Raw genomic sequence first — 27736 nt, 5'->3', positions numbered from 1 at the left:
AAATTAAGGTAGCAGACTGTTTTCTGTTCCCCAGGCCTATAAGCACTGTTAGACAATGTACCACTCCCCCATCCAACTGTGGTGTTTAATAAATGCTTCCTCTGTTAACATTAAGCTGAACACTGTATGGGCTCAAGATTCAAATGTCCTTAACTACAAAAAAAAAAAAAAATCATATCAGTTAAAAGTAGCTGGCAGAATGAAGAGCAGCAGCAATTCCAATAGCCGGCTGGATTTAGGGAGTTGTGGACCGGAGGGACATACACTGGCGTAAGCAGTGGTAAGTCTGTGTAGAGCTCCATCAGTAAAAGGACAGAGAGAACACCTCACACAACACTGTCCAAGGCGGGCCGACAGAGGTCAGCTAACCAGTCACTCGCTTGCCAACTCACTCTAACTCTTGGGCTGATCTCGCTGATCTTTGATCTCTTGATTGCAATTGAGTTTGATTCACAAGCTCCAAAATCAATTTGATATCAGTTATTTTTACAATTCAATTTGAAATCAAAATGATAAGCACAATAAAACATTAATTATGATAGTGATTTTTTGAGAATGAATCCTTCTCATGAAGTGCCAATTTATAAAATGGTGGATTACTGTAAAGGTTGATGTTAGTTATTGATGATGGACCCAAATCATTATGTTACAATGGTTTTGCAAAAATATGTAAATGCTGTCTAATTTGTTGATGTTCAAACCAAATTGCAAATTTTAAGAATTAATATAAGATAAACTATGTGGAAATCAGAATTAATCAAGTTCTCGATACTTAATCCTGGTGATTCCTTAAGGAGGACTCTCTCAACTCTCTCTATCTATCTATCTGTCTGTCTGTGAGACGACTTCTTAGCCAAAGAAACTGAGAAACCCAATGAAAAGTTCACGGGTGAAAGACATGAGAGGAAACATCAGGGCAAATATACAGAGGGGAGGTAAATATAGCAGCAACTTTAGAGTGGAGAGGAAAGATCGCTCACTGCGCACACAGAGGTGCAGTCATATCAGTTCTTAATCTCAGCGAGGTGTGAGACAGCATGCTGATGAGAAGGTCTTGAGAGCTGAATCACCTCCTCACCATCCACCTGCACTATGGGAAATACAGGCACTGAGGTAAAAACAGGACATAGCCAGCAAGATCAGCATCAGACCATGACATCGCATTAACTATATCCATCAACTACTGGCTCGTGCACTGCACTTAGGTTAAAGCCTGTTTGTCCCTAGTCGTGGAATGTTCAAGCAGCAAAACAACCGCAACATGCATGTTTCCCATCCTGTTGATTTCTAAGAAGACCTAACTGCCAGATTTTCTTTAAACCATATCACCCCTTTCACCAGGCACCATATGAACCACAAACACTTTGAATTCCTGCCCAGTGATTTATATGCTGCATTCAGCTACACAGCATTTCCTCTTTCCATAAGCACAACCTCAGCAGTCATGCGTAACTCAAACCGCTCAAATCGCCACGGCAACACCATGCTCCTGTGCCACAGTAGCAGCGAATCTCAGGCTCTCAATGCATGTGCTGCAAGTCCCTGTATCTTAAAAAGAACAGCTACGCTGATCAAACCCCACCTCCAGTTCCATATTTAATCCATCCTTACAAAATGTATATCCTGCTGATACTGAATTCCAGTTTAGTGGTTTAACCATATACAAATATATTCATTAATTCATTCATCTTCTAAACCGCTTAATCCAATTCACAGAGCCTATCCCAGCAACACAGGGCACAAGAAGGGAACCAGCCATGGATAGGACGCCAGCCCATCACAGAGCACACACATTCATTTTCACACCAGAACAATTTAGAGACGCCAGTCGACCCAACTTGCACACCTCTTGGGAGGGAATGTGGGAGGAAACTGGAATACCCAGAGGAAACCCATGCAGGCACAGGGAGAATGTGAAAACTCCACCTAGACAGCAGCCGGGTCTGGAAAAGAGCCACAGCGCTGCCCTATACAAATACAGTTTAATACAGCACAGCACAACATAACAGGTACCATGCGTGTTGTTATTAAGGCGGTTTCCCTTTGATTTCATGAATCATTTAGTCAGTTCAATTGCAAAGAATGTTTATTGCATAATTTGCCCAAAATTCATGCAACCCCACATATGAGAAATATGTAATCATTATAAATGTAATAATTTTTGTGTATTGTATAATTTTGAATTGACTTGCAGAGCTACTAAAACCCCACTACTGACGCTACATTTCACTTTCTTTATTTCTAGTCCGGTGGGGAGACCTCCGTCTGCTGCTTTATCTGCATCTCTCAGCTGAATATCCCCACCTCTCCACCCAGGTCTAGAGCTTTTGTATGACAACCCAGAAGGTCTACGACCAGCAATCACTCTCCTGCCTCCAAATAAGGGGCCCACTAAGGGAGCTGAAGGGAAGCTGGCATGGTGTCTGCCCTTTCTTCCTGCCAATGGTGCATTGCCCCTGCCCTGGGTACAGCAGTGGGGTGCTATTCACATGGTGGGGTGATGGGGGTGGAGCGGGGGTACTGTTTATTGCTTCAGCCTCTGTTGAAACAATCCCCTGCGGACAGCTATTCTCCAACCATATGGCACACCTCTGTCTCTACTTAGGACAGGCCTGGCCCTCCCCATGCACGCACGCGCACACACACGTGCGCAGCTGCTGCCGTGCTTGCAGTGACCAGGCAGATATACTGCACCCCAAAAGTGAGTGAGAATACAACTTCCAGCCATCCAGTTCCTGCCACTTCTGCTGTACAACAATGACCAGCGCTCCACTGAAGCCCAGCGGATGGTACTTTGGACATAAGGCAGTGGGCCTGCACACTGTTCACAAAGTCCAGCCTGCTCTGCCTATCCCAGTGAACATCTTTCAACGGGCAGCATTTCTCTGAAAAACTCTACTCTGTGTGTGTGTTAAGCGTGCCTACAAATTGTGTGTGTTTTCCTGTGCCTTGTGAGTCTCTCTCTGATGTACATGTACTTTGGTACCCCTCAGGCAGATTCCCATCCAGCCCTCAGACAGAATCAAGAATCCCAGGTCCAATCTCCAAAACGCAAGAAGCACAGAATCCCTCACATCCCCACAACCCAATATCCACATACACACACACTCTCTCTCACACAGATTTTTTTGCTTTTCCGTGACACTTGGCCTTCCAATTTTCTTCTTTTTGGTCATTTTTTGAAACTATTATCACCACCTGATACATTTACGGCATTTAGCTGACACTTTTATCCAAAGCAACTTACAATTAATGACTGAGTACAACTTGAGCAATTGAGGGTTAAGGGCCTTGCTCAGGAACCCAACAGTGGCAACTTGGCAGTGGTGGGGCTTGAATCAGAAACCTTCCGAATACAAGTCAAGTACCTTAACCACTGAGCTACCACTGCAGAGTTAGTTCCTTTCGCTCAGGGGCAGAACACATGTGCTTGTCTGCAATCAGATGCAGTCTTTGCTGTGTGTTTAAGTGCAACTTACCACAGAAAACATGTGTGTATGCTAAGGTATGGTGACCTTATTATGTGCTTTTGGAAATTTTATTCATGAGAAAACATGTTAAAGCTCTTGAATGAATTATGTTAACTGTGAGAGTAAATAGGCATAGCTGAATAAAAGTAAATAATGGTCTCATGAAAAAAGTAGAAGATGCAAAAACGAGTATTTTGCTTAAATTTTCTCAGAGTATAATTATAAATGTGTGTGCGTGCGTGAATGTGCACGCATGAGCACATGTGCGATCGTGTGTATCCCAGGCTTGCCTGAATTCATCCCCACTCTCCCCAGGGCAAGACATGAACATGGCCATGTTACACACTTTCACACACACACACACACACACACACACACACACACACACACACACACACACACACACACTACCACCAAGTTTTAAATATGTCGAAGCAATCCACTGCACTCAACCCCATCAACCAACCTCCCCAGCTACGTTTTACTCATCCAGCATGAAGCTCTATGCTCCATTTACCACCCAAATGTCAATGAATCATCACACTTTTAGTTCCAACAAGTCACATACCTGAAGCCTTTTGTGATGTTATAATGTGCACTACAGTTTGTTTTCCCCAAGGGGAAGGAGTATAGCAGATGAAATTATGCAAAAAAAAAAAAAAAAAAAAAAAAGGCACAATAAATGTGCATATCTTTGTATATGCTTCTGTAGCACACTGTCAGTTAATCAGTTACAGCACAGAGACAGAGAGCGTGCACACAGAGCACAGAGATAGAGAGCACACACATAGCACAGAGCGAGAACACACACACACACACACACACACACACACAGCACAGAGACAGAGGGCACACAGAAGAACCACTGAACACACACACAGTATAGCACAAAGACAGAGGTCACACAGACACACACACACACACACAGGACATATAGAGCTCACACACAGCAAAGACAGAGAACACACAAAGCAGAGAAAGAGAGAACACACACACACACAATACACAAACACAGCACAGACACAGAGCTCACATACACATCAGAGACAGACAGCACACACCCAGAACAGAGACAGAAAGAACACAAACAGCAGAGAGGCAGATGGAACACACACACACACGGCACAGAGATGGAGAGTCCACACATAGCACAAAAACAGACAGCACACATGCAGACACAGCACACACACACACACAGCACAGCACAAATGCACACAGACACGCAGTCATGCAGCACAAAGAGGAGGGGAGAGTCCAGTACATTTTTTCCTTGAAGCCAGGTGGTGATTCCCAGGAATAAAGAGAGAATGGTAAGGACAGGGTCAAATGTGTGTGTGTGTGTGTGTGTGGTGTATGTGCCATTGTGTCTATTAATATTTAGTATTATTATTGTGTGCATGTTTATTAGTAAATGGCATTGCTTAGTCTGTGTGTTTTGTGGCTAGACAGGCAAGTGTTAGCAGAGCCCTTTATTTCCAAGTCCATGCAGGGAACCAGGCAGCATCCAGCAGTCTTTCCTCTCCATCATCCACTGGTCTGTAATATCCTTGAATCAGAGCTTGCACAGTCCCCAAAGGAATGCCAAATAAAGGCTTCTCTCCCCTTAAGCAACGAACCGTGATACTGCATTGTCTTTCTTGATCCAAAAATGAAACTAAAATTCCTTCACTGCATGGCAATACCTGGCAAAGTGAACGCACAGATTCTGGCAGGTTTGACTCTGGTGGGCAAAAGACAGAATGAAAAGGAATGACTGGGTTATCTAAGGTGTTGTGTATTGCTATTGGTACCTAATAAAATAAACACATTAAACCAATAAATCAATAATGTGCTACACAACCCTGCTCGTGCCTCTTGGGGTTCTTTATTAAAGCTACGATAACACCTTTACGCATGTGTGCCGAATATGAAGCTATGTTTGCCATTAGTAATACACAGCATTCCACTATAAATAGTTGCTATGTATTAGCGTTCATGATAGACTTTAAATACAGCTTAAGTACTATTCATATACTTAATATGTAGTATACTTAATACTATCTGAATACTATTTACGCATCATTTTCATTCAGCAATGTCTATTCATCTTTGACTTAGTCTGTCAAAGTTATGTTTATTAACTGAGTGAAAAGCATGACATGCTAAATCAAAAGCCCATTTAAACACATTTTCTCATGTACGCAATTTCCACCCACACCTAATGCACACAGTGTGGGACCAATCTGCTCTAAAGAATGATAACAGGAGGAAAGAAGACATGAGAGAGACACTCACACCAAGGTGCTGTCAACACATGCAAGTTCTTCTGCGATCAATAACGCTCTATGTAGACAGAAGATCAGAATCTATATGTATATATGTTATGATTATAGGGGAAAAGACAGTCAAGGAGACCTTTCTCAAAGACCTTCTCAAAGGTCCAATCAACCACTTAAATGGCTGTTCTGCCGTCCCACCACTGTGTTCCTTGTAGACAACCCACCCAGCTCTCAACTTTCCCAACTTTCAGAAGAGCATTTGTTGAATTTCAACCACAGCACATCTGAGGAAAACAGAGCACTGCAACTCCCATCATCGCAAAGATGAAAGGCAGAGCGAGCCACAGTAACGAGACCAGGCATGCTGCTTTTCCCAGCACTCGAGGATCCCTCATGGTCCCGATACCCGACAGTTATGGCTGCTCAGTTACAGCTGGCTCTCTCTCTCTCTCTCTCTCATTTGAAGGAGTGTAGAAGGGTTTCCTGCAGCGTCCACACGACAAGAACTACAGGAGATCCAGCAGTCACTCTTGCCCACAGCACAGTAAATACACTGATGGAAAACACACACACACACACACACACACACACACAGAGCATCTTTACTACGATGTGAGTTCATCATTTTCTCACTCAGCAAAGTGTGTGTGTGTGTGTGTGTGTGTGTGTGTGTGTGCGCGTGCCCATTGGTGTTTCAGAATGGTTTTAGAATGGTGTAATTATGTAACTGGAATTGTATGCAAGATTAAGACTAAAAGAGAAAGAATGTAACAAACAGCTTGACTCTCATAGTCTGGGCTTCTACACCTCTAAACCGCTGTTGAGTTACGAGCGTTTGTGGAATTCAGCAAATCCTGACAGCTCTATTGAAACAAATGATTTTGCCAAACCCAGTGTTCACTACTGAGAAACTTCACTAGTGATTTTCCCTCACAAATTAATTAGTTTGACAGCATGGTGTCCATCCAAAGAAAAATGGGAAAACTATTGACAGAGATCCAGTGGTGCGTTTATTATGTTTTTGACAGAGATGGGGTAGTGCATTTATTATGTTCTTGACAGAGATCCGGTAGTGCGTTTACCATGTTCTTGACAGAGATCCGGGAGTGCGTTTACCATGTTCTTGACAGAGATCCGGGAGTGCGTTTACCATGTTCTTGACAGAGATCCGGGAGTGCGTTTACCATGTTCTTGACAGAGATCCGGGAGTGCGTTTACCATGTTCTTGACAGAGATCCGGGAGTGCGTTTACCATGTTCTTGACAGAGATCCGGGAGTGCGTTTACCATGTTCTTGACAGAGATCCGGTAGTGCATTTACTCTGTTCTTGACAGAGATCCGGGAGTGTGTTTATTATGTTCTTAATGGATATCCAGCAGTGCATTTATTATGTTCTTGAATTACAAAATAAAGGATAGGACATTTTCTACTTTTTTTAACTCAAATTTATTTCTAAGGGCTTTACAGGATGATATCTTTAACTCTTAAGAATAGCAAGAATAACGGTATGTAACAGTATGAATAACAGCATGTAACAGTATGGATAACAGCTCTGGCTCCACATCAAATAGCTACTGGTGGGTCACTGAAATAAACGTAAACACAGATTTAGCCCAAATGTATGAAAATCCTGCTTTGTCTGTCTGCAGGTGCCCACATAGCTTATATGCTGATATCCACAGATCATATTTATTTGTCCGGATGTTTGTTTTTCAAAAATTATTTATGATCCATTATTTGTTATTAATGATCAAAGTCAATGCAGTTAACAGTCATAGTCTATGTATTATAGATTAGACGGTTTCTCAGATGTGGGACATAAGCAGGGTCCTGTGCACATAACGTCTGCATCCATAATAATGTTGTATATGAGGCACTGGTAATGTGAAAACAATATTTGCCAATCTACAATCAATAGCCATATATTAGGTGTCTGCTGGGGGAATGAGCCCTCATAAATAAATCATTCAGTCTCACAGATGGAGCTGCTTCTGGAGGGCCTAGTATGAAAGACATTCACCAGACTTAATGGGAGCGTCCCCATGGAGAGGAGGAAATGGTAAAGAGAACACTCCAAGTCAAGAAAGGGGAAGAAAGAAAGGACCAGATGTAATCCATCTCATTAGCCACAAATTCCTTCCCCTAACATCAGTTTTGTTGCTTTAGCCCTTGCTGGGTTTTGGTGGGAAAATATAGGCACAAACACAGATGATTAAGGAAGGCAGTGTGTGGAGGAATGGCAGGTTGTTCGAGAGATAGGCAGATAGTCCAAAAGAATCAGCAAGAAAGCTGGAAAATGAGGAGTCGCAGGTCATCCTTTTCTTTCCCTAATGACAGAGATATTACAATTTTCAAATACAGGTGCGAAAGAAAGAGCAGGTGGAGAGAAAGGGGACCTGCGGAAATGGAGAGCTGGAGATAAATGAGGAAACCTCAGCAGCTAAGGACCAATCAGTGATGGAAGAGACCCTACAGAGAGGACAAAGAGTCAGAAGAAAAAAAGGCAGACAAAGGGGAGAGAGAGGGAGAGAAAGAGACCATGTGAGAAACAGATGGCAGTAACTGAGGGAGAGAGAGAGAGAGAGAGAGAGAGAGAGAGACTTGCAGAGATAAAGAGAAGAAAGACCTGGGCTTTGCCTGCGAGTGAAGCGGCTGAGCTGCAGCTCACATGACCTGGTTCGGTCACCCTGCGGTTCACGTGACGGCCACTCTGCTGCTCGCGTGACCTGGTCCGTCGCCCTGCGGCTCACGTGACATGGCCAGTCACGGCAGCTTGCCACAGAGTCTGAGTGCCGCTCCTTCATTCTCTCGCCCTGAGCGGTCAGAATTCTAGTCCCATTAGTGCTGCCATTCAACACAGTGTCACCACTCCATATCTCCCTGAGACGCAAAGTACAGGAGGCATGTGTAAAACAATAATACTTAAGCGTGACCCCTCATGGATGAATTATTTATTGCCGACTGTCATGATCACAGCTCTTCTGTGATTAATTATGTTTTCTGTGTCTGATATGTGAGAATGCTGAGGCGCTAACAGGCAGGAGAGCGGTAGATAATCAGCCTGTAGTAAATACAATACAAATAACAACCTTTTTATTAGACAGCAGATGATAAATAAAATATTCACCGAAAACTTGGTTATGAAAGTAATGCTGGGGAAAGTAAAAAAGTTAAATAATAAAGTATGATATACAACATTAAAAATTAAAAACAATGAAAATTGGTTTGTAGCAGTTATGACTGCTGGTAGTGCATGACATTGTCTGTGTTAAAAATGCAAGTTCAGAAAAACAAAGGATTCCGGACAACACACACACACAAACAAACAAACAAACAAACATGGTCCTCCAGGCATTCTCTGCACCTTGTTGAATTGTCTACCTCTCACCTGAACAGGTGCAGTACACTCATAGGCTGTTGAGTGCCTGGGGTTAACCCAGGAGCTATTTCTCACTCCAGCCAGTACACACGCATGCTGAAGGGCAACGGTGTCTCTTAATCTCTCAGCTTGACCTCTGACCTCATCTGATAGGTCACTACTTCACAAAAAGGCACAACGCAGCATTGGATGATCAGCAATACGGCGGCGAAATACAAACACTGGCACATGAACACAAGCGATTCTCTTACATGGCCACATGCACATGAACTGCACTGTGCCTCTAGAAAAAAAAAGCTTCCAGTTCCCAAATGGTTGAAGGAGACAACTTGCCTAACTCTCCAGATCTTTCCAGAAGGGTTCACTGATGTTGGCATTACAGCGGCTTCATACTTTATACCACTCGTGTTTTGCAATGCACATGAGGCAATTATCACCTTGAATTTGAGAACTACTACCACGAGGGCTCCACCTACATCACGAGTAGTATGTGATGGCTGTTATAAGGCTTCATGTTCTTTGGCTGTTCCACAGTTAAGAGGAGCCAATGCCGAGCTTAATGACTAGGGCTGGGTATTGCCAGTAACTTCACAATACAATGTGTGTCATGATACAGACATCATATGATGCCTGACAGTCTGTTATTCAATAATCTTTTACTAAAGTAAATGTTACAAGAAATACTTTTCTTCTTTTTATTATTATTATTTACTAGCAATGACACATGAATAAATAATAACAAATAAGACCAGCACCACAAGTAATGGTGAGAGTAACAAAAAGAAAATAAAGTTAAAAAAAAGAATTCCTGAATATAGCTTCTAATCTGCCATTAACAGGAAAGGATTTAACTATGAATATTATATAACTCACAAATGTTGAAACACTTGCGATTATAACTTAAATTAACATTTTTCCCCACTCAAGTTCAGCCAAATGTCAGCTCTAATGTTTGAAGGGACTGAGTGCAGCTGCTTTTCCATGAGTTTTCCTGGATGAATGTGTTGATTTCTGCTAATACCATCCATTTTCTTTTTAAGATGCCACCTGCTGGACATTTTAAATACTGCCCTTAAATTTGAACATATTAGGTTCACACTGGGTAATTAATATAAACGTTCATAAATATTGACACAGCCATAAATGTATCAATTCACATATCAATAAGTGTGTATTCACGATATATTGCTGTATTGGTATTGGTCAGCCTTACTGCTGACTCCCATTACAGGGATTCTCACATCATTACAGATCTATTGCTTCTCTTTGCAGTCCCAGCTTATGTATAGTTGGAATTTGTAGAATTTCTTGCTTCATGTGACTTTGAAAATGAATGTACCAGACTACTAGATTACACTAATGTCTATCCATCTAATATTCATTCATCCATGCAGCTGCCTTTGTGATTCAAGAACTTAAAAATTAAAATTGGCTTTTATCTTGACCATGTCCACCCACCCACCCACACCCACCCACCCACACACACACACACACACCTTACACAACATCTGCTGTAATCCCCAATACACAACATCTACTCTAATCCCCAATACGCAACATCTAATCCACAAGGTGCTGAAGACTAGACCATAACGCAGTACCTCCTCTAAGCGATAGCTTAACACAAAATCTATTGTAATCCCCCCCAATATGTTAAAGGCTAGAGGACATTGTCCTGTGACACACACTGTCTATCATATTTTCATCACCAATAAAAATTCAAAACTGTAACAACACCCCAAGTGTATCAGTCAGGTGGAGACTAAATTCATTGCTGTGCTTCAATTATTTTCTTCTACAATCTTATGTGGTCTTTCCACAGTTTTGTCCAACCTCCTATAAATAATGATAATAGTTCTAGTAAGAATAGTAGTAGAAGTAATAATAACAATAACAACAACAACAACAACAACAACAACAAACAGACCATGTTCCCCATGAGGCACATGAGCCCAAGTCTCCTTCCCTTCCTACAAATTTCATATCAATCACTACAATGTTGACGAAGACACATTCTTACCCAGCCTGAGTGTGATACTACAACACAAGCATTTCTCGTCCTCTCTCCCCCCTTTCTTTTTCTCTCTTTCTCCCTTTTCCCCTCTCTCCATCTCGTACCCCCTTCTCTCGCTACTGATGTAAGCCTGCTCTCCTTGGCATGACTTTTCTCTCGGCCAATCACGCCTCCCCAGCAGCATGGAAAGAGTAAACACTAAACACCACACACACACACACACACACTTAAAGCTTTAATAGCACTGTCACAGCCAAAGTGTGGATGAGTACAGCGTGACTGCTGTCAGCCAAACACACACACACACACACACACACACAAACACCCCCTCCAAACAAACAAACACCAAGACATGCACACAAACACAAAGCCATGCACACACAGAGACAAGCACAGATGCACACAGCTTGGGATCTGCTATAGGCACATTATTTTAAAATTGTGTGTGTGTGTGTGTGTGTGTGTGTGTGTGCACACGCACGCAAGACAGTCCCTGATCAACAGAGGAGTATGTCTTCAGCCATACTGCTGCAATGATGACGATGCAACATTGTGCCTTCAAACCAGCAGTGCAGACCACAGCTATACTGCTGGGACTCCATGGCAGAAGCAGAATAGAGGCATTGGCTCACTACAGCAGCTAAAGAAAAACACATGGGTGCAAGAAGCATCGACCAACAGAAGACAAGCACACACCAGGTTCCAATACTCATGATAAATATACCATTGATTAACAGTATTCTAACAAATAAATGTAACATACACCACACTGGTGAAATTCCAAATGTTACTGCAATGTAGTTAGCATAACCGAACATAAAGGCATCAGTTATTCTGAACCACTGAGAGTGGCATTAAAAACTGGCAAAATTATTTTAATGATTGTATGTGGAAAACTGACTTTACTAGTCATATGCAGAGTGAACCACATGCTTAAAATGGAAGCCATTACAACAGGATCTACTCAGACAAGTAAAATGTTTACAAAGCCCAAATAAAGGAGCACATTACCCAATCCACTTTAAGAACACATGGTCTGCTTTCCACGCCAACCAATGACATTAGTTTGGTACTGCCTAAGAAGACATGCTGACCAATTAAATCGCCAGAATTAAATAAGAGGAATTCCATTCACTTTCCTTATAGGGCTGTGCAACCTAGATAAACCCCTTTTACATGCAGCACGATTTCATTAAGGCTTGAAAACGGTCATTTGGTACACAGAATTTCATATGGCCACCACACTGAGCAGCATGCTTCATATTTACAGGCTGTTTTCACCAGTCAAAGCATTTATATTACACCATCACCACAAGTGTACAAAATTGGTATAGACAAAATTAGTTACTGCACTTCATTAGTTTTTTTTTACATATTCATATGGTATTTATTTGTCCACACCTGCATAAACACACACACACACACACACACACACACACACACAAATGCAGAAAAAAAAAACATCTCTATAAAATAATCACCTCTCTCACTGGGTGACTTTCAACATGGTGATATTTTCAGCACAGTATGAGAAACTGGACCAGGATTAAAGGAATCATCTATAAACTATTTTCAACATAATATTTCTATTACATTTGTATTACATATGGTTTATTACCAATTTTCTTTGTATTTAGAAAGGAAAAGAAAACCCATTAAGCCAAAACACTCTTATCAGGAAAGTCTAAAGGCAGTTGTTGAGTTCTGTCAATAAATGTCTGAAATACAACACTATACAACACATATTCAAAGGGCAACTATTACACTCTCAGAATAAATGTCTTAGGATACACACATAAGAGAATGTCAAGCAAAAAAAATGTTCTGATGTAGTTTTATCCCACTTTCGAACACAGAATCAATAGTAATGGCTTGAACAGATTAAAAATTCTGAATTAAGAATTCATGAATGTATCCTGCAAAAATAGTCGCTCTGCATAAAATTGTTACTGACTGCCTCAAAACTTGCTCCTAGGCTTTTAATACAAGATTGTTACAAGTCAACAGGTACAGAAATCATGGTCTGTGGTAATCAACCATATAAAACATATAGATTAGGTTACCCTGAAATATTAATTTAAGGCTAAATCATAGTAGACTTCCCATAATTTTATCAAGGTAAAAGTCTTACGTAACGTTGCCTACTGATTAGTGTTAGTAGTGTTTTTACCATTCTTTTAAAAAACGGCATAAAACTCCCCTCTCCCTTATATGATGCCGCACTGCCAGGACAGGGAAGGGTTAACGTAAATACATGTCTATGTGAGGGTTACACAGTTTGTGAGAGAGTTATACACTCTATGGGAGGGTTACATCAGCAGGGGATGAAGGAAAGACAGCGTGGGAAAGAGACAGTTAGGTCAGGTACAGCATGACACAGAGAGAGGAGATGAGGTCACTGTCTGTAAAAAGGACAATCCAAAATGAGGTGACCAAGCTCTTTTGGCCAAAGCACTGTGAAGTAACCCTGGCAACCGTTAATGGTTCTGATGCCATGTTTGGTCGAATCCCTACGCTTCTGAAAAAACTAAAGACATGATAATGGTATCTGTACTTCTAAACTAAAGTTCTCCTACGCTCAAATGTAATTACCTTTTCTAAAATATATCAGCTTTTGTACTTCAAAACAGACCATTTTGTTTACAAATTGCCATTAACAGCAATACAAAGTGAATTAATTATTGAAAAGTTTCTGGTGGCATTGTTCTGACCTCACAGCTGTGATCTTCAGCCTTCTGTGGTTCAGTGTTTGACTCAGTGATCCTTTGCCTGTTAAGAACAATGACTCAAGTATTAAGGAGCCAGAGAGAGAGGGAACTTATCTTTGTGCCACTAGGAACATGCATCGCTCACATCCAAGACACGGTAAAAGCCTCTTTTTTTCTTTTTTTTTTATTATTAACATTTAGGTCACAACCATGGCCCTATTTTTCAATCCGAGCAAAGACGTTTTAGTACGTTACACTGCCTCAGCGGGAACCCATGCCTTTCAGAAACATACTCTTATTTAGATATTTCTATTTACAAGTGCTTGGTTGCAGAAGGATGACGGTAAGTGGGGTAATATCCCTTTCCTGGTAAGGTGTACAAGGCTAGCAACTTCTGATTCTGCAGCGTTTCAATGCCGACTTCAGCAAACTGCCAAGCTAAGATCAGTTATTTGTTAGTTATTAGATCATTATTAATTTCAAATTCAAAGACATCAATATTAAAACTCACCACAGCCATAACAGATTTCTTTCACTGCACTGAAACTGATCTGATATCATACAAAGTGCATATTCACTGAAAAACAAAATGAGCTTGTTAATTACTTGGGTAATTACATTTTATTGATTGCACTCAGACTGCAAGATGAAACACTACAGACTGAATATGATTGGAGGTGAAGGCCACCAAAAGAGAAGATAAGAAAGTGTTGCTAAAATTGAAAATGGAATAATGAACTTTTCTAGTAAACCTTTTTTTACGTCTTAAACTACGGCGTTTCGCCGTCTTGCTCTGAACTAAATCTAGACCATTTAAACCACTAACTCCAACTCTCACACAAATGTTTGAAAAGATAAAAAATAACACAGTGTGTTAATAACATATGATTAAATGCAGCTTCATATTAATAAACATAACATTTTAAATAAACACAAAAACACCTATATAACCAAAAATATATACTATTACAGCTGTAAAACACTGAAATCAGAATAAACTTTTAAAGTTAGATTATTTTTTTAGATCCTTTTCAAATGCAACACTACGAGTATGATTCTGTGAAGAGTCCTAGTACCTTCACAGAGACTGAAGCCACCACGTACCCAATGGACTGGCTTCGTCTGCAACTCCTCCTGAGCTATGACAGCTGTCAGGGGAGCTGCTTTAAGACGTCTTCACTTTGAGGATTAGCAACTGCTCAGCCTCCTAGAAGAAACCACATAACCAGAAGAAGAGTTTTCAGCACCCGAACTCCACTACTGGTCCCAATAAATCAGTCAAGAGGAAGACCACTTTTCGTCCATATTAAGCCTCAGCAGTTCAAGGCAAAAGCTTCTTAGAGGCCAGGGATTATTATGAGTTTGACAGCTTTATTTCCGAGCCCCCTTCACCCTCCTACATTTACATCGCACATGCACGCACACACTTTACATCCACTCTAAACTCGGACCATCCCACACGGTAACAACCACTCTCTGACACACACAGTCCCCTGAGTAAATGTGAATATTTCAAACCACCAAGAGATTATGAAGAAAATCTAATTTTAGTCATGATCATCGGTTCTTCATATGATTTCCAGAGCAACAGTTCGAGTTGGCTGAGAGGAGCACAAACACCTGCCTGTAAATCCCAGCTGAGATGAGCAAACATGCTAATGATCTGCAGAGGTAACGGCTTTTACAGAGATAAAGACACGACCTCAAATCCATGAGGAAGACAACCTATAGTTCCTATGATACTTATCAGTACAATCCACTTGACCAAATCATCACATTTAATGGCACTGGAATAATTTGAGAGTAAAATACTGAACGTGTCTAGCTGTCGAGGAGAGATGTCACGAATCAAGGAAGAGCAGCTTTAAATAATGATACCTACAAGAATTTTTAAGGTCAGCGCTCTGCAACTAACTTGGAATAAGTTGCTAACTGATCTGAAACTGTTAGCAATATCATGTTTTGGGGAAGGTATTACTTTAAGGTTTGTGCAAAAACCCAGCCAACCATTCCCCGGGCACCTAACAAAACAGCCCTGAATAAAAAACAAGGAAAAATCCACTAAACTACCTAAATAATAAAGTACTAAATCAGATGTCTGTTGCAGTTTTGCATTGGGATTGTATAAAATGACTGATTTCATTGCAGACATGGAAATGTGCCCTGGAACCACGCTTGAGTGACTCCCCTGCTCATTCGGTGACTACTTTATTTTTCTTCCACCTGAGAAAAACAGAATTTTTTTTTTTAATCACTTTTTTTTAAAACCTTTTTTTCTTTTTTAAATCTCTGAGTTCTCAATCCAGCTGCATGTTTAACCCGACTGATGTTGTATGCGTGGTAGTGGGATTGGAGGGAGTCATGTGGCGATGGACACGCATTTCAGAGCCGCATCCGCACGGCTCACTGCTCTCCCAGTTAGCACTGATTAGAGTTACGCTGCAGAAACACGGGAAATTATGGGTAGGTAGGCCAGCACTGCCTCAGGGGTATTTCAACATCTTCAAGTACAACAAGCTCTGTGCAAAGGGTTGGAGAGCCAAGCACAGAGGTCCAAGAGCTAAGCACAGGTGGTCTGAGTGTTATGCACAGAATGACCGATAGATAAGCACAAGAGGTCTGATAGCTAAGTGCAGAGGGTCTGATAGCTAAGCGAAGAGAGCCTGATGGCTCTCGGACATCTGTGATTTAGCTAAGTACCAAGGGTCTGATAGCTAACACCAGGGGTCTGAGACCTAAGCACCGAGGGTCTGATGGCTAAATCAAAATCACAGAGGTCCAAGAGCTAAGTGAAAGTCATCTGAGAGCCAAGCGCTGAGTGTCTAATAGCTAAGAACAGGGGTCTGAGACCAAATTTCAGAGGGTCTGATCGCTAAGTGCAAATGTACAAATGTAAATGCTTTAGTGTATATGTATGCAGACACATTCAGTGCTTGGCCTGCCCGCACCCCACACATACACAGCCCTCATACACAAGTGAACTCACTCATTCCTCCCCGACTGCAGCCCCATGGTGACAGCTCTGTTCCCTCAACACACCAACAGGGTGAATAAATTGTGGAAGTAAAAATTTATGGTCAAGCAAACTTGGTGCAGCCTTGTTAATGGAAAAGCCTGACACAGCACTTCTTCGTTTCTCTAGGTGCTCCAGCAAAGGGCTGTCACCAGTTGTTTTGCCCAAAGGAAAAAAAAAAAAAATTGTGACACATTACTATGGTAGTAGCTTGCTACAAAACAGTACACAGTACTTTTCCCAACCAATGACCTACCAAGCAACTCAAATTGTAAATATCAGCAATTTCCTTAAGAACACATACATACATACATACATACATACATATATATATATATATATATATATATATATATATATATATATATATATATATATATATATATATATATATATATATATATATATATAGTGACATGAAAGGCCCATTTTCCTGACCGACTCTCTAAAAAGTTGCCTCGTCAGATCCAGGGAGTACTCAGCAAAAAAGGCACACATTAATAGATGTGTAAGAAATTGACAGCACTGGACAGCTGTTGCCTGGTGACCCTTGGGTGACTGCTAGAAAGTCTCAGTCCTCAGGCTCACACCAGCAGCATGGCACAGTTACTGGTCGCCAGCTCAAGAGGACGGACTCTGGACGACGGGTGCTTTATAATGCGTCTGCTCGTGATAAAAGTTATTCCATAGCGAATTGAATATCAGCATATCAGTGCCAGTTTTAGAGGATACCTAGGGGGAGGGACAGAGAAAGAGCTAGAGGAGCCGTGGATAAAATGAAAAAGGGTGACCTAGTTCTGCCTTTCACCGCTCACTTCCCAGTTTAGGTGCCCTGGAACCCGAGGAAAAGCAACTGTAGGAGGATGGACTTTAATATTTAGGAAAAACCATCCTTTCTCCTGGACCCCTCATACCATGGCTGCATCATTCTCCCTGATCACACTGCTGTAATGGACAGAGGAAGAGAAAGAGAGAAAGAGAGAGAGAATGCCACGCCTGCAAAGGCTGAGCCCAAGCACCGTCACTGCCTTTCCTCCATTACGTCACCCTGCCAAATGACCCTGCACTGCTGTTGCTGCCTGCAGTCCACCTGGCCTTCCTCCAGCTCCAGCCTGGCCTGCCTCCAGCACCGGCTCGTCCCACCTCCAGCACGGCCCACCTCCAGCTTCACCCTGTCCCGCCTCCAGCTCCAATCTGGCCCACCTCCAGCTTCATCTTGTCTCGCCTCCAGCCCAGAGCGCCTCAAGCTCTAACCCCGCCCACCAATAGCTCCAGCCCGGCTCACCTCCAGCTTCAGCCTGTCCCGCTCCCAGCACTCACCTGCCTGCAAGGCGAGCTGCACACTCAGCACTGCTCCCCTCAGCACTCCCAAGCCACGGGATCGATGCTGTTTTCCCCAACAGCCGTCAGTGCTGGGATCATTTTCCACTCTTGCTCTCCCTACGGGAACTGGCACAAAACCGGCCCTCCCCACCATGGCCGAATATCAACAAGTCGATACAGCATTGGCTTGTGGCAATAACATGGAAAGGCACATGGCCCTTTTCACAAGTGCCTAAGGCCGATTCCCTGGGGTCCCTGAGCCACTTCCAGACTTACCCTCCTTTCTTCCTCTCCTGATCCTCCGTCAAGAGCTGCTGATCACAATAATGTCTGGAAAATATGTAGAATATGTACCGTCTGGATGCCACCCTTGCCCCGTGCGTCTCAGGAGATGAGACGTCATGGAGACGATTGCAATGACAAAACTGTCCCCTGCCTGCATTCCGAGCACCACATGATACAATTCAAGACAGGCAAGATCAAACGGAAAGGGGACGACGACAATGTACACCCTTTAGCCCTGTCTCATGTCTTCTGTTTGAAGAAATCACTCTCGCTTTACATCACTTGTTCTAAACAGCCCTTATCGATGAGCTTTCCTGTGCCTTCATGTCTTTCAAAATGCTAGGGTAACTTAACCTAACACACTTTGATGAAATATTGTTTCTAGATAAAGAACAGAAATTCACATTAAAAAAAAGAGTTTGAATCCATCTTCATTTCCCTTAAATATTCAGGAAGTTAGAAGCAGCAATCTAACCCAATAAGTTCATTTAAAGATGTAGTATTATGCAAAGTCTACACTGTGCTTTAATTAAAAATGCTAACATCCTCTAATAGTTCAATTAACAAAAGGCTAATGTTGACCACTATCTTTAAGATAGGCAAAGATATTTAAAGTTCAGCATAGCCCAAAATCAGAGTGCAGTCAGCCCAAACAGTGTAAAATGATCATTGTTCTTATAAATGTCAATAGTCCTATTAGGAGATCAGGAGTAGTGCATTAGGACTTCATTACTCTATAGTACTTTATACATCGAGTAATGCCTGTACACTTTTAAATCAACAAAAAATATTACCTATTACACACACACACACACACACACACACACACACATATATACATACATACATACATATATGTGTATATACATACATACACATACATATATATATGTATATATATATATATGTATGTATGTATGTATGTATATACACATATGTATGTATGTATGTATATATGTATGTATGTATGTATATGTATGTGTGTGTGTGTGTGTAATAGGTAACACACACACATACATATATACATACATACATACATACATACATATGTGTGTGTATATATATATATATATATATATATATATATACACATACACACACACATACATACATACATACATATATATATATATATATATATATTTATATGTGTGTGTGTGTGTGTGTGTGTGTGTGCGTGTGTGTGCGTGTGTGAGTATGCCACTGTAAAAAAAAAAAAAAAAGTCATTCATGACAATTCGTGCAAGATTAAAACGGTTTTGTTTTGTTTTTACGTTTAAGCAGTTCATACGTGAAATACCTGAAGTAACTGGGTAATGGGTTAGTGAAGCTATATCCTAATCACATTGATTTCATGCTCTCTTGTATGGCCAGTGTTGTTAAGTGTAAGCTAGTCATCCATGCTGCACTGTTAAATTGCCTGTTTTTACAAGCACCCAGAGGGCAGTTTAGAAGACCAGCACTGCAAACTGCCTAATTAATGTGATGTTTTGATGACATACATAGCCCAACACTTCCTAAACCAGAGTGAATTTGGGTGAATCTATTTTGGTAATACTAGCATGGCAATTAAAAAAAGCCCCTCGGTAGATGGATTTTAAAAATAACATGGGTAGACCATCTTCTGACTCTGAAACGACCATTCTGAGACATTGACTCTGGTGGGGATTTTATTATTATTATTATTATTATTATTATTATCAATAATAATAATAATAATAATAATAACAATAATAATAATAATAATTAAACCAGGCAAATTGTATTCAGTGGGACACATTTACGACAGGCTGACTATGACTTATACATTTTCTGTTAGAATAGAGCTTGTCCCTTAGAGGACTGCCATCAAGCCCAGAGCGAGTGTGTTCTGTGAACTGCATATCACGACGAAGGAACGTGATGGGAGAAGAGCAGAATTTGGCTGCCTTGCTGTAGCTGTTCCACAAAAGTCTAACACACATTTCACCCAATGCACCTGAACAATACTGCACCTAAACATATACATATGTAAGGTAGTGTTAACAGTTGCATATATATACATCTGGGATAGACGATCAGAAATGTATGAGTTTACGGTTCTGTGGCGCTGGAAGCTGCTACCAAACACTGCGCACGTTTCTTAGTGCTCGGAACAAAGGTTTATTAGAGCACTTGCTTTTAGCGTATCTGCGGCGGGGTCTCGCTGCTGAGTGGCGAACACAGGTGGTAAGACTTACCTGAATCGTACACGTATACTCCGTATCATCCAGGAGTCTGACAGTGCAGCTAAATTCTCTTTCCAGGTTCCTGATACTGCCACTCATCAATCGACTCAACATCTTCTCACGCAATTGCTGGTCTGCGTTGGGGACCCGAACAATAAACTGAATACGGCATATAAGCAAGCAATGTCACATTGACCACACTCTCCGGTCACCAAGAAGAACCGCAGCAGACAAATCTGCAACCGAAGCACGAGTCATCCTTGTCCAGTGACCTGCTCGGCACTTGTTCGGCTGCTTTTGGGTTATTACGGAAATGTTTCGCGTATCCACGTCTAAGATAAGCCGCCGTGGTACAATCGTACAGTTGCGGCTCACTATTCACCATTCATCGCTTGCAAATTGGCTAGGTAGGCGGGTCATAGACACGAGATTGACACTCCTTCACGCCAATAACTATGCTTACCCGCTAAGACGTTTTTAAAATTGACAATGAAAGAGTGGGATGGTGCCTCTTCGGTTGTTAGTGGATACCCAATAAGCGCTTTGGCTTTCGAATGAGTTTTTGGCATTCCAGATTTAAAACCTTTCCTATGTGACAACTTCTTTTTTTTTACTTTCAGGGTTGAGTAATACTGAAATTACTCATATCCTTTCGGCAAATTTAATATGGAATATGATTTTCTTTTATTACTGGCATGGGTGGTAAATATAAATGTCAAAATATCAAAATATAATGAAGAAATGGTTTCACCGTAATTGTCCCCGGGCCAATACTAGACCATTGCATTGTGCGAACAGCATGTGTGACTCATTAGCGCCGCCCAGAGATTCTCTGGTCGTGCAACATGCAGTGGACAATGTCCGCTGCCTCCAAGGCCGCTGTTTAATGCCACAGCGCAGCCACAGCCTACCCGAGACGGGTACGGCTACACCCGAACGCCTGCTTCCATCGATACTATGAAGAGGAACAAGTCACGTCCGTGTATGCATACGTAAAGTAGTTCCTAAGTACGTGATGAAAGTGATTTTCAAAAGAAAATCCTGCGTAATTCTCATTTTACGTCATGTAGAAAATCTATTCTCAAAGTTTAATTACATTTGGTGGTTTTGAATAGGCGGCTGAGTTCACCAACGCCCAGCCCGGAATTTTGAAATATCATGTTACAGTGAAACCAGAAACAACAAAAAAAAGTTATTAGTGTCTCCGACTCGACGTAAATAAAAACCTAAAGGTGTTAATGCAGCAGGATTTGCATATGTAGAAAAACTTTACATGGCTAAAACAATGTGTTCAGTGTAATTATCAGGCGAGCCTATGTAAAAACAAATCAGTTAGTGTATTTCCTCAGTGAAACGCTACCATCTCAAATACCCGCTTGTTTCTGATGTTAATTGCCTCATGTACTTTCTAATTAACCTAACTGACAAACGTAAAATGCAAGGTTTTACATAATGTTAGCACTGGCAAACTAAGATAATTAAATCAAATGAACACTATTAATCAGGCATGACAGAAAAAAAATACACAAAGGAAACGAAAGGAGAAAAACTAAAAAGACTGACGCACGAGAAGCGTGATATTTATAAGTCTTAGTAAAAAGTGGAAGACGAAACCAAACATACACACAGAATCAGCTATTTAAAACTAATGAACAGGTTGCGGGGAGGCGCAAGCGTAAACCCCAGCCCTCTCTCATCGCTCTGACACTATTCACCAAAAGAATAATTAGCAACATACAGGCAGAACGTTACCTTAAAAAAAACAAAAAGCATTTATTTAGGATATGAAAATGTAAAATAGATTTTATGCTCAGTGTTCAAAACAATATCTAATGTTTCCAGTTAAAGAAAATGGCAATATACAACAACCATTCAAGATCACCCTATAGAAGCAGCATCAGCCATAAACCAAAACCTGATTGTTTGGCAGGATCAAATATTTTTAATTGTTTAATGCCATTTGGCATGTACATCTTGTTCTGCATGTACTGCTTTACAAATCACAATACAATAACGGCAGCAGGAGTATACAAGTCAGAATCTGTGATTTTAGGGTTTAAGGTCCCAAATGTGTCATCGGCCTTAAGTTCATTTAAAATCCATTCAATAGTACATATTTATCACACTGGTCAACACAGCAAGAGCTAATTATATAGTCATGTCACAAGTAATTATACAATACAAATGATTAAAAAATAAGTATAAATAAATGCATTGATATGTGTTTGCTTAATTGAGAACTGGTAATGACTCCTTTCCAGCAGGACAGTCCATACATCTTCATAACCCTTTCAGCCTTCCAGCATGAACGAACGAACGAACACGAACACACACACACACACACACACACACACACACACACACACACACACACACACACACACACACACACACACACACACACACACACACACACACACACACACACACACACACACTTCTTGACTTTAAAAAAAAAAACATTTTCAACTTGTGTAGAATTTTAGTTTGACTTGTATTTTGTATTAGTAATTTTACCATTGTTCCAGTCCTTCAGTAAATCATATAAGCATGTTCCTCCTCCTAAACTAAGGTGAATGTATGCTGAACGCACATAAAACGGTGGAATGTCACATAGTGAATTCATTTGAGTCATTTTCATCATTTTCCACTGGCTCATTGGTGCTGAAAGACCCAGCTCCACTCGAGCTGTGGCAGGCATTCTCTGCCTTGCGGGTGGAGGACCGTGCAGGTTGAGGGGGCTGAACTGGAGAATGTGTGCGCCAAGAGGCATGGCTCAGGTTGTGGGGTGAGGCTTCACGTCTCTTGTCCTCCAGCATCCTCTGACCGAACTTACAGGAAGCTATAAGCGGTTGGCCTACATCCAGCTCCACGCATTCAGTCAGACGCAGCTTCCTGTCAGGGTGGGTGTAGTGCAATTCTACCTTGAGCACCAGTGACTGCTGTGTGTGTGAGGAAGAGTGGAAAAAGAATCATATAACATGAATTGCAAGATGTAATAAACCTTATTCAGTCAACCTGCAAATCTGGAATATTACTTGAGTTATATTTAATTGAAAGATACTAAATATTGAAATTAAATATATTTATGTGACATTAAAATAAGTTTTATTTGTAAACCAATATATAGGAGAGAAGTGTAGGAATATTAATTGTCTACAGTGGCTGGTGAAGACTCACATATGCCAAACATGCTTTCATTTTTTAAACCTTTAATTTTTAATTTTTTTTTTTTTTTTTTTTTAAGGAGAGAAAGTGCACCTTTAGCTTTTGAAGGCCACACAGTCTTAAACTGCAGTTTGGACTGTCAGCTTTGCTTAACAGGAGGGAATCCATTTCATCTGATCTGCTACTACCTGAGAAAATGTCCTCCATTGCCTATAGACCAAGGTGAGCAACATAAAAGTACACATTTTCATTGAAATATTACTTACAAAATGCCCTATACAAAGAAAAAACTGGCTTTGACAGTGATATGTAGTTTGTTGCTAGAAGACTCAGTGAAAAACCGATCTCTCTACACCTCTCTCTCTCTCTCTGATAAATAACTCCAGTTAAAAGGCTTCACTATTTAACTGGTCACTATACCTATGCCAGGTCTTCCTGGCATGTAAAATCAATGGGAAATTAAAAAACATTCTTCATCCGTATTAAGGGTCAAGTTCATTTTTAATTCGACCAATGCAGTCAATGAGCCAAGATCAGAGTTCAACAATTATGCCCTGCCCTTTTTTAAAATGGATTTTTCATGTGATTAATTTGAAGGAGAACAATGCTGTTTTTACATGAAGCCTTCTGGAGTGATTGAAAGATTACAGCCTTACTTATCAAATTAAGTATGTCCTGTGACCAACAGAATGCCTTGAAGATGAAAATTTGACATTTAAAATTTGTCATATCAAGAACTGAATCTTTCTCTTGAACATATTGTCTATCAGTTTCCATAGGCTAGCCAACCACTAAACAAGAATAATTCAGCTTCAATGGCATTAGAGCACAAGTGAAACTGGAGGTCTGCACTGCTTGAATTTACTTGAATAAAAGGTATTATGTCCATTTCATCACTAGAGGTCAGTAGATAAACGGCTTCCTCCAGCCTGTGGTGCCTTGCTCCCTTGTTTCTTATACTGTAGTACACTTTAAAAGTCTTGACACATAGCTCACTAAACTAGTGTACTGCAGTGGTCACAAAATAATGAGCAGTAATGAGCTAAACACTGCTGTTAACTAAATTGAAATAGTACTTATGTCAAGCAAAGTGGGCCCCAACAGGTTTCAGACACCAGATATGTATCTCTATGCCCTCATAGAAGAGGACTTCTTCATCTTGGAAATGAAGCTGTCAAAGAACATATTATAAACACCCTCCTGCAAACTGAAGAGGGTGCTTAAGGCAAAACAACTGCTAACACTGATGACGTCAACAGCAGACCTCCCAAAACGTTACACCTGGGTTCTCCATCAGCCTGGAGAGAGGAGGACAGGTGGAAACTCACTGGTATGCTGCTGAGGTTCACAGTGCAGTCTTGCGCCTTAGATCCAGTGTCCCTCATAGTGCCAAACACGAGCATAACATTGGAGAACAAGGCTGAGAAGCTGAGTTCCACCTGAATTCCACACGGAAAGTCCACACACCTCCGACCTGGCAGAACTGGTGGAGCACACATACCACCACAAACATATTAACTGTCATTCCTTTAATTAAACTGACAATAACTTAGAACAAAGTCTACACAGACAAAGGAAACCATGTGCTCATCTTTGCCAAAGCCATAGCACAAGGTATGTTCGTAGAATGGCTTTAGTGCTCGCCATCTCAAAGAAAATTACATGGCTTAGCATCAACTGTGGCTGGAGTTACATTGTGACAATGTAGTAAAGTATAAAGCATGAAGACAATCCAAACATTAGTTTCAGAATTCAGTACAACTTTTTCCTTTTGTTTGTTCAACCTCTTGCAAGTTTGCAAAGCTCAGCCTCTCAACACGAGCCCTCCATTCCAGGAGTGGAAATAGAAAACAGTAACATGGCCATAAAAGACAGCGAAAATCGAAAGTCAGCCATGTGACAAAACATTGAGGCATCTGTGCTAGACAAACACATTCATGAAGCTCTTTCCACAACATTTTTAGTAATGAGTAACACACTACAGCCCAGCCTCTAAAGAGGAAGGAACTGGGTGCTGTAGCTGTTACAACCTCATCACATGGCCGTGTGCCTTACTCAGCTGCAGAGTATTGGTGACTATGTTATGGTTAGAAGGAAAATGGTTAGAAGGGTTTTACAGTTTGGGATTAGCCTTTTAAAAATTCTACTAATTTCCTGGAGGTTTCATCATTAACAAGGCTAGGAAATTTACAACTGAAGTATCTGTGATGATGTAATACTGTACAGATGGCAAAAAAAAACAACAAGATATTGAAGCATGGTTCAAAACATTTGGTTCATTATAATGTCTTAAATCTTGACCGTGGCAATGAAGGAGACTACGGACATCAAATTAATCTTAATATCCTCGTAAAACTGAAAGTCAAATCCTTGTTGAACTTTATCACACACAATTTCAAATTACATGCTCTGCTGCCAATATAATATGCACTTCACATATTCATTATCATAAAAAACAATTAAAAAATAAAACAGAACTGCCTTTGGCAATATTAACAAATAATAATCAACCAATAATAACTTTAGAACAAATGACAGAAACCTAAACTGTTGTCAGTCAGGATTGCAATGCAAGTTTGCAGGTACAGGTCCATTTTTATGTGTTTTTTGAGGTTTCCTTACTGTAGTTTCACAAAATGTCTACAATTCTTCTAACACATCTTGTCCAAAGCCACATCAATCTGAAATCAGCAAAGTCTTGCCCAATGATCTTTAACTTATTTAGTTCACATTTGCTTTATGACTTAACAATTCTTTGAACCTCTACAAGAATGCATTGGAGGGGCACGATATATCTCAGCTGTATGGAAAATGAAGTAGTCAGTTCACTACTTTGTCAACATAAACTCCCACTACTTGTCTGCTGATCAATCAACGGTGCTTCCTGGGAAGAGAGAATCTCACCGTTAGCCTGTCTCCAGTAGGCATTCCTCAGCCGAAACTCCACAGTGTGCCCAGCCATCCCCACAGGATCTGTGAGTGCCCGTGGTTCTTTCAGAGTGTGTTTGATCTCCACCACCTGCCTGCCACACACCAGCTGGTCTTTACCTAGATCTGGAAAGGGAGTAATAGGTCAGCTCTCCACTACATTAAACTTGGGGGGAAAAAAAACATTTAAAAAATCATGCTCAGATAAATAGCTGTTTAGACTTGGAAAAACAAGTACTCGTTTTGATTTCCAAAATTCACATTCAAAAAACAGAATCAGGGAGAATACTGAGGGCTACATGGCTTATGTTCAAATGCAAAAATTGCCTGGCAAGCAGGAATCCATACATCTAACAGAATGAAGAGCCATATTATACCAGGAATCACTTGCAACAAATTTATCTCCGATCAAATGATCAGTCAGTCAAAGATACACTTGACTTGGACCAAACCTTCAGGGTGAGCTGGGTGCTACATCTGATACTCTATGGTTCCCTCTCACTGAACAGAAATGAAAAATACCAGTTTCTGTGGTATTTACAGCTCTCACATAGGAAAACCAGTAACATGCATCAGTATGACTGTAAAGAGTCAAAGTCAAATTCAAAAGTTATTTATATAGCACTTTTTACAACAATCAAAAATAGATCTATGGCTTACATTTATAGCATTTAGCTGATGTTTTTATCCAAAGCCACTTACAATTATGACTGTAATACAATTTAAGGGTCTTGCTCAGGGGCCCCACAGTGGCAACTTGGCAATATCTTGAACTGTCAACCTTCTGACTACTAGTCAAGTAGCATAAACACTGAGCTAGCACTTTCCTTAACTGACATGCTGGCAAGGCAGCAAAACATGAAGTGTTACTGATAGAGGAGGTCATGCACCCAGACATCTTTCTCACTGGCCAAAGGATGATTGGTTCGGTACATCACGAGAAAACTAATTTCTTATTCTCTATAGTATCTTATCAACAGAAC

At 40.9% G+C, this 27736-nt stretch overlaps 2 protein-coding genes across 7 annotated transcripts in view; both read right to left on the bottom strand.

The window, feature by feature from the left end:
- Positions 1-21074, bottom strand: part of frmd5a (FERM domain containing 5a) — a 79151-nt gene extending 58077 nt beyond the window's left edge. The window contains exon 1 of one of the 2 annotated variants that reach the window (XM_081715729.1): positions 20670-21074. In XM_081715729.1, the coding sequence (XP_081571855.1) occupies positions 20670-20771 (102 nt within the window). In that variant the 5' untranslated portion in view covers positions 20772-21074. The remainder of the gene's footprint in view (positions 1-20669) is intronic. The other variant, XM_027004602.3, reaches the window with a different exon arrangement.
- Positions 21075-22576: 1502 nt separating this feature from the next.
- Positions 22577-27736, bottom strand: part of malt3 (MALT paracaspase 3) — a 12702-nt gene continuing 7542 nt past the window's right edge. For 4 of the 5 annotated variants that reach the window (XM_081715242.1, XM_027004607.3, XM_027004606.3 and 1 more), the window contains 4 exons: positions 26730-26879; positions 25154-25308; positions 23919-24035; positions 22577-23599 (listed from right to left, as the gene is read on the bottom strand). In XM_081715242.1, coding sequence (XP_081571368.1) covers positions 23267-23599; positions 23919-24035; positions 25154-25308; positions 26730-26879 — 755 coding nt within the window. In that variant the 3' untranslated portion in view covers positions 22577-23266. The remainder of the gene's footprint in view (positions 23600-23918; positions 24036-25153; positions 25309-26729; positions 26880-27736) is intronic. The other variant, XM_027004608.3, reaches the window with a different exon arrangement.

The sequence above is a fragment of the Electrophorus electricus genome, chromosome 6, assembly GCF_041902795.1.
Source record: "Electrophorus electricus isolate QZ-2024a chromosome 6, ASM4190279v1, whole genome shotgun sequence".
NCBI lineage: Eukaryota > Metazoa > Chordata > Actinopteri > Gymnotiformes > Gymnotidae > Electrophorus > Electrophorus electricus.
The sequence above is the reverse complement of the archived record's forward strand: the minus strand, read 5'-3'. Positions and strand labels throughout refer to the sequence as shown.